Source organism: Eriocheir sinensis, chromosome 48 (genome assembly GCF_024679095.1).
Source record: "Eriocheir sinensis breed Jianghai 21 chromosome 48, ASM2467909v1, whole genome shotgun sequence".
Classification (NCBI taxonomy): domain Eukaryota; kingdom Metazoa; phylum Arthropoda; class Malacostraca; order Decapoda; family Varunidae; genus Eriocheir; species Eriocheir sinensis.
This window is the reverse complement of record NC_066556.1, coordinates 1,316,211-1,324,163: the sequence shown is the minus strand read 5'-3', so window position 1 is coordinate 1,324,163 and position 7,953 is coordinate 1,316,211. Positions and strand designations below refer to the sequence as shown.

Genomic DNA, 7,953 nt, shown 5'->3' with positions numbered 1-7,953 from the left:
AAGTATGAAAAAAGGGAATTGTAAAGGGGAGGGAGAGGGAGGGAGGGAGGAGAAGGGGAGATGAGGAAGAGGGGGAGCAGAGAGAGGGGAGGCAAGGGTTGGGGAAGGGAGGAAAAAGAGGAGAAAGATGGGATTGTAAGAGGGAGAAGAAAAAGGAGATGAGGAAGAGGGGGAGCAGAGAGGGGAGGGGAGTGTTGGGGAAGGGAGGGAGGAAAAAGAGAGGAGAAAGATGGGACTATGAGAGTGGTAGGGGAATGAAGGGAGGGAAGGGAGAGGGGAGGGAGAGAGGGAGGAAAGGGAGAGGGAAAAGAGGAGAAGGAAATGTGAACAAAAAATAACTATGAGGGTGGGAGAAAAGAAGGAAGGGAGAGAGGGAGGGTAAGGAGAGAAGGGTAGAGGAAGGAGAGAAAAAAATATAAAAAAGGCAGGGGTAATGAAGAGGAGGAGGGGAGGAGAAGGGAGAGAGGGGAGAGAAGCAAAGGGGAAGGAGGAGGAAAGAGAAGAGAGAGAGGGGAGGGAGTGGAAAAAAAGAGAGAGCGAGAGAGAGAAAGACGAAGGGAAGGGATGAATGAAAACAGGGAAGGATGAAGGGAATAGAGAAAGGAAGGGAAGAGAAGAGATAATTAGAGAAGGAATATGAAGGAAAGAGAGGGAAAGGGAGAGGGAAAGGAAGAAGAGACGAGAGGCCTACAAAAGAAAGAGGGAGAAAGATGAAGGAAGGAAAGATGGAAAGAAAGAAGAGGGGGAAGAGATGGAAATGAATGAAGGAATATGAATGAAAGAGAGGGGAAGGAAAGAAGGAAAGGGAGGAAGAGCGCAGAGGTATGAGAGGAAGAGAGAAGGGAGGTGAAAGGGGAAGGAAGAGAGGGAGATGAAAGGAAAGAAAAAAGGGGAAAAAATGGAAATGAAAGAAAGAAAACGAAAGGTAGAAAAGGGGAAAGGAAGAAGAGGGCAGAGGTATGAGAGGAAGAGAGAAGGGAGGTGAAAGGGGGAAGGAAGAGAGGGAGATGAAAGGAAAGAAAAAAAGGGGAAAAAATGGAAATGAAAGAAAGAAAACGAGAGGTAGAAAAGGGGAAAGGAAGAAGAGGGCAGAGGTAAGAGAGGAAGAGAGAAGGGAGGTGAAAGGGGGAAGGAAGAGAGCGAGATGAAAGGAAAGAAAAAAAGGGGAAGAAATAGAAATGAGAGAAAGAAAATGAAAGGGAAGATGAAGAAGTGAAGAGGAGGGGGAGAAAGGGGGAGGAAGAGAGGGAGAGGGAGAAAGGAAGAAAAAAAGGGGAAGAGGTGGAAATAGGGGAAAAAATACCTGGAAATAGTTACCTTGTGGCCGTAATTACAGAAGCAGTGATATCATTTCTGAGGCTTTTGTGGCTCTAAATAACATGTCCTCCCCACCCACCCACCCACCCCTCTCTCTCTCTCTCTCTCTCTCTCTCGCCCTTAATACCATCAAACGTTTTTATTTAAGCCCGCTGTCAACGTTCTCTTGATATGTTAAAAAAGGAGTTTATATGTTAATGCTTGCGAGTGTGTGTGTGTGTGTGTGTGTGTGTGTGTGTGTGTGTGTTAATAGTGGTAGTAGTAGTAGTAGTAGTAGTAGTAGTAGTAGTTAGACAGACAGACAGACAGACAGACAGACAGACAGACAGACAGACACAGACAAGCAGACACACAGACAGACAGACTAAAGCTAACCTAACCTAGACAACCAGAGACCTATCAATTTCAAACAACAACAACAACAACAACAACAACGAAAACAACAGCACATCTTCTTGAATTGTCCGTTACCTGACCTATTCTGCTACCGACGTGACCTTTGACCCCGCGTGACCTGCCGCTGACCTAGTTACAGGAATTCCCACCAGGTAAGTTTGACATGGGAAAAGAGGAGGAGGAAGAAGAGGAGGAGGAGGAGGAGGAGGAGGAGGAGGAGGAGGAGGAGGTGAGTTTGGTATATGATGCAACGATTTTCTTGGGTTATGATATTCTTCCCTTATTCCTCCTCCTCCTCCTCCTCCTCCTCCTCCTCCTCCTCCTCCTCCTTCCTATTCTCCACTTTCTCAACCTCGCCTTCCTCCTTTCCCTTACCATCGTACTCCCTCTGTTCTTCTCCTCCTCCTCCTTCTTCTCCTCCTCCTCCTCCTCCTCCTCCTGGCTGACGTCCAAGGCAGTTTGCTGACTTCTGACTGACACTCTTCATTCCCATTCCTTCCCTCTCCCTCTCTCCTCCCCTCTCCTTCTTTCCTCCCCTCTTCTCCTTCTTTCCTCCCCTCTTCTCCTTTCCTTCCCTCTCCTTCTTTCTTCCCTCTCCTTCTTTCCTCCCCTCTTCTCCTTCTTTCCTCCCCTCTCCCTCTCTCCACCTCTTCTCCTCCCTCTCCTCCTCTTCTCCTTTCCTCCCTCCTCCTCTTTCCTCCACCCTTTTCTCTCCTTCTCCACCTTCTCTTCTCTTCTCTCTCCTTTCCTCACTCTCCTTTTCTCCTCTTTCCTCCACCTCTTTCCTTTTCCTAACTTCTCCTCCTTTCCTCCATTTCTTCCTCTTTCCTCCCTCTCTAACCATTTCCTCCTATCACTCCTAAACGCACACACTCTCCCTCTCTCTCTCTCTCTCTCTCTCTCTCTCTCTCTCTCTCTCTCTCTCTCTCTCTCTCTCCCATATCTCACTTCGACGATCAAGGATAACATTAATAAAACACAAGGAACATCGTAGCTCGTAATAAAGTCATAGAACACAACGATATTATGATAGTGTAGCGAACCCCTAGTTAATTATTCTCTCTCTCTCTCTCTCTCTCTCTCTCTCTCTCTCTCTCTCTCTCGTTTCGGTAATAAAGTTAATAGGTCTAATATTAATAGTGAAACGTACCCAAAGTCAGTCATTCGGTCTCTCTCTCTCTCTCTCTCTCTCTCTCTCTCTCTCTCTCTCTCAACGAGGCGTTACACAGCGAAAGACTCTGTGAGCTACTTGGAGGATTAAGGTAGGGAGGAGGAGGAGGAGGAGGAGGAGAAAGGTTAAAGTGTAGAAAGAGGGAGGAGAGAAGAGGAGAGGAAAGGAGAGGGGTTAAAGAGAGGAAAGAAGAGGGAGAAGAGAAGAAAGGAGGAAGAGGAGACGGAGGAGGAGGAAGGGGAGAGAGGAAAAAGAGGAAGATTGCGTAAATAGGAAAAGAGAGTGGAGCATCAGAACACGAGAAAGGAAGAAGAGGAAGAGGAGGAGGAAGAGGAGACAGAGTGAGGCCAAAAGGGTGAAGGTGAAGGAGTGAAGAGAAAGATAAGGAGGAAATTAACTTAAGGGGAAAGGAGAATTAAAGGCTTGAGGGTATGCGGGAGGGGCTGAAAAATAGAGGTAGGAGAATTAATGGCCGAGGAGGAGAGGGAGAGGGGAGAAGGAGAGCAGAGGGAAGAAGAGAGGGGAGAAGGGGAGTAGAGGGAAGAAAAGAGGGGAGAACGAAAAGGAAACGGAGGAGAAAGTAATAAATAAGAGAGTGATAAGGGAAAGAAAGAGGAATTAAAAGAAGGAAGATTAATTAAAGGAAGAAGAGGAGGAAAGGGAAAGGGGAGAAGGGGAGGAAAGAAGAATAAGGAAGGAGAAATAAAAGAAAACGGAGGAGAAAATAATAAATTGGGGAGAGTGAAAAAGGAAAGAAGAAAGACAATATAAAAAAAAAGACAAAAAGATTAAGAAGAGAAAAAGAGTAAGAGAGGAGACTTAATGGAAAGGAAGATGAAAAGAAGAGGAGGAGGAGGAAAAGGGAGACGATAAAAAAAGAGAAAGGAAAATAAAGAAAAGGAAAAGGACTGGATGGGTAAAAAGGGGAAGGGAGATAGGGAGAATAGGCATAGTAAGGGAGGGAATAAAAGGAAAAGGAAGGGGATAAGATAGGTAAGGGAAGGGACTTGATGGGAAAGGAGAGATAAGGAAGGATTGAAAGATAGAGGAGGAAGCTTATAGTAAGGGAAGGGAGGAAGGAGGAGGGAGGAAAGAGAGAGGATTGAAGAGGAGGGGGCTGATAATGGTATAAGGGAGTGATGGGAAGGAGGGAGAAGATAAGGAAGGGAAGATAAGGGGAGGAAGCTTAGTAAGGGAGAGAGGGAGAGAGGGAGGGAGGAAAGAGTTAATTAGGGTAAGAGACGCTGTTGAAATGAGACCTGGAAGAGGAGGAGGAGGAGGAGGAGGAGGAGGAAGAAGAATACAGATTACCTCCTCGTTAACCCCCTTATACCAGAGCTGCGGCGGAAGAGGAAAAACGAAAAAAAAAAGATGAAAATAATGACAAAAAAAAAGCAAAGAATATGAGAGAGGGAGAAAGAGGAGGAGGAGGAAGAGGAGGAGGAGAGAAAAGTGTGAAAAGTTCCTGGGCTGTTGCAACATATAAGAGGTAGAAGGAGGAGGAAGAGGAGAAGGAAGAGGAGGAGGAGGAGGAGGAGGAGGAGGAGGAAGAGGAAGAGGAGGAAGAAGAGGACGAGGAGAAGAGTACTGTGTGAAAAGTTCCAGGGCTGTTGCAACATATAAGAGGTAGAAGGAGGAGGAGGAGAAGGAGGAGGAGGAGGAGGAAGAGGAAGAGGAGGAGGAGGAGGAGGATCAGATGGCCCTCCCGGTGTCTCCTCTGCGGCACGTGGTGGGACGTCGAGGTGATGGGACACGAAGATCTTTATTTTTATTTTATTTCCGTCACTTCTTGGCCGACTCCATTTTACGAGGGAAAAAATGTGAGATGGACGACTCAAGCAGGGTTTCAAGGAGGAGGAGGAGGAGGAGGAGGAGGAGGAGGAGGAGGAGGAAAAAGAAATAGAGTTGGAGTTGGAGATTCAGGATTAGGAGAAGGAGGAGGAGGAGGAAGAAGAGAAAGTAAAAGAGGATGTAAAGAAGGAGGAGGAGGAGAAAGAAGAGGGGGTAAAAGAGGACGTGGAGGAGGAAAAGTTAATAAGAAGTGAAAAAAAGGAGGAAAAGTGTAAGGATGGTGAGGAGGAGGAGGAGGAGGAAAAAGCTGTAGGACATAAGAACGAGTAAGAAGAGAAGGATATGTAGAAAAGGAGTGTGAAGAGAAGGGTGAGGATGAGGAAGTGGAGGAGATGAGGATGAGGAGGAAGAAGAGGAGGAAAAGGAGAATGAGGAGGAGGAGGAGGAGGAGGAGGAGGAGGGGTGGGTGGCCAGCGTGCCTGCGTCCATTCCGGGCCGTCCTTAACGAGGGCGGGCGAGTGGACGCGGCAGTCATGTTGAGTCTTGGAGGAGGCGGGGCCGGGAGGGGGGCGGCGGGGCAGGGTGAGGGGGTGGTGGCGTGGGAAGGGAGGGAGGAGTGAGTGGAGGGGGGGGTTGGACAGCCTCTCCCCGGCCTGAGCGACATGAAGCAATAAAGCCCCGCGAGGGCCCGGCAGCTGGAGGGCTGCGGCGACTCACCTCTGACGATGCGCAGGTGGAGGCGGCCTCGGTGCAGGCACGCGTAGGGCAGCAGCAGCTCGCGGCCCCGGGACACAACCCGCACGCCCCGCCGCGTGGCCACCGGGGCCTCGCCGGCGCCCCAGTACCCGGAGTCTGGCCCGCCACTGTCCGTGGAAGACCACTCCAGGGAGGCCTGGGCTGGCGGGGGCGTGGGGGGCCGGGGCGGCTGCGGGGTGGCGGCGGGCGATGGGGACTTGACGGTCAACGGCTCTCCGGGGCTGGCGGCGGACTCCCCGAGGCTTGGGCTGAGCACGGCCAGGGCGGCCACCTCGGGGAGCGTCGGGGGCCACGTCGGGCCTGGGCTGCGAGCCGGGTCCTCCCGCCCATCAGAGGACGGGGTCGCCGCCAAGCTGATGCCGGGCGTCGGCACCCTCTCGGCTAGGCCCAGCCGCGACTCGCCGCAGGACAGCCACGTCAGCACCTCTTCGTGGGGGTCGTCGTCACGCCGCCGCTTCTCCCGTCCGCCACTCTGCTCTCGCATGTTCTGGTGGTCCTTCATGCACTTGGACAGCGGCTCGGCGTCGCCCCGCCCGCCGCGCGCCGCCCCCAGGTTGTCGCAGTCCTCCGGTAGGTCGAAGGTTACAGAGTGGCCGGAGTCAGACCGCCTTCGTCTTATCTGACTCCTGGGTTTGAGGTTTGACCTGAGGCTTGCGGCGGCGGCAGCGACGGTGGCGGCAGTGGTGGAAGGAGTCGCTGCGGGAGACACGGGACTCTCTGTCGACTTGAAGGTCGATGTGCGGCAACCGAAAGCCTCCCACGGGCGGCAGGGCGCCGCCTCGGTCTCTTCCTCAGGCACCGATTTGTCAGTGCGGGAGGTGAGGCTGCCGACGGTGGCCACACACGACCCGTTGGAGGCCAGGTGGAGAGAAAGGTTTGAGCGGGTGATGGGCGCGACGGGCGAGGCGGCCGCCTCTTGCTTGCTGTGGCCGCCCACGCCGTTGGCGATGATGAGCGTCCTCTCACTCGCCGTCTTCTTGGTCCAGGTGTGCGTGCCAGGTACCTGAGAGGAGGCGTGTCGCCGCCCCGAGGGCTGCACCGACATCCTCCTGGAGAAAGGCATGAAGCGACACCCGCCATCCTCGGACGACACCGGCAGCGACCGCCGCCTGGAGTGAGCTCGAGGAAGCGTAGCCGACGAGGCAAGTTTTCGCGCTCCCTCCACGACCCCGCATCGGCTCGCCCGACGGGAGGGTTGTTCCGGGACGGCGGGGGTTGTGGGTGCACTGGGGGTCGTGGAGGCCGCGGAAGTTGGTAAAGTTTCGGAGACCAAAGGTGCTGTGGGGGGTGCGGGTACTGTGGGAACCACGGAAGTTGTGGAGGCCTCAGAGGGCACGACTGAGCCATTGACTGCCGGAGTTGGGGGGTCTGCGGGGTTCTCAGGAGTCGTAGATGTCGTGGGTGCGCCAGACGCTGCCGGGGTCGCTGGGGAGGCCGGGCCGCCGGGTTGGTGTTCGAGGCAGCTCACGCTGCGACGCAGAAGGGTTGAGTCCTCCCCGGCGGGGGCCAGCCCGTGCGTCGGGGAGGTGAAGAGGGAGCGTGACCCCCTCGGGGCAGCACGAGAGCGCTGCTGCCGCTGTTGCTGCTGTTGTTGCTGCTGGTCGGGGGCGCCGCGCCGCTCGGGCACCAGCCACCCCACCAGCTGCCACACTCGCCAGGCGGACATGGCGGCATCACGCACCGCCGGCCGCCGCCCCCGCCAGCGGTGCCCGGGTCACCTCGCGCGCCAACACGCCGGCCAGGCTGAGGAGGGGGGCGGCAGGGGCGGCAGGGACTGCAGAGGCGATGTGCCTGGCCCGGCCACTCACCAGCAGCACCGGCCCCGACCACTGAAACACCCACCACAGGTTATCACTTCCGCCCCAGACTGTGACGCGGCACCACACTCAGGCGGCGGCCCTAAACCACCCCCACCCTCCCTACCCCTATACTCTCTCTCTCTCTCTCTCCGTCCTTCCCTCCAGCAGGTAACACAACATTAATCCATTATATGCGCCACCCACACTCCCGCCTCACTCTCAGCCTCATCACACCACCCTGCCCCCTCCCCCCCCGCCCGGCACCCCGCCACACAACAATGACACAACCAGCCCCTTACCCCCCTCCCCACAACACCCAGTCCCCCCACAACCATGAAACCACCCGCCCCCTCCCCCCCCGCCTCCCACCCCATACCAACCACTTTGCATGGCTCATCACCGACACAAAGCCACAAAAATCCAAGGACTCCAAATCCTTCCCCGGCACATCCCCATCCCCCTAACCGCTGTCCTCAACCCTTCCTTTCCCCAACCACTACCCCAACCCTTCCATTCCCCAACATGAACCTCCTACGACCTCTTCTCTTAACTTTTTCTTCCCCACAACACTTCCTTTCCCCACTCCCCTCTTCCCCACTCGTTTCCCCATTTCCCCTATTCATATCCCACCCAGAGAACAGTTCTTTCCCCCTTACCCATTTCCCCAACCATAAAATCTTTCCCCACTCAAGCAAAAGGGGAGAGAATGAAAGGAGAGAAGGA

The 7,953-nt window shown here is 54.2% G+C and overlaps 2 protein-coding genes across 2 annotated transcripts in view; both read right to left on the bottom strand.

Moving 5' to 3' along the window:
• The window catches only part of LOC126981392 (serine/arginine repetitive matrix protein 1-like), a 189,959-nt gene that overhangs the window by 107,189 nt on the left and 74,817 nt on the right, over positions 1-7,953 (bottom strand). The window contains exon 2 of the mRNA XM_050832410.1: positions 5,155-7,260. Coding sequence (XP_050688367.1) covers positions 5,155-7,097 — 1,943 coding nt within the window. The 5' untranslated portion in view covers positions 7,098-7,260. The remainder of the gene's footprint in view (positions 1-5,154; positions 7,261-7,953) is intronic.
• Positions 7,105-7,953, bottom strand: part of LOC126981391 (uncharacterized) — a 164,685-nt gene continuing 163,836 nt past the window's right edge. Inside the window, exon 3 of the mRNA XM_050832408.1 lies at positions 7,105-7,260. Coding sequence (XP_050688365.1) covers positions 7,105-7,260 — 156 coding nt within the window. The remainder of the gene's footprint in view (positions 7,261-7,953) is intronic.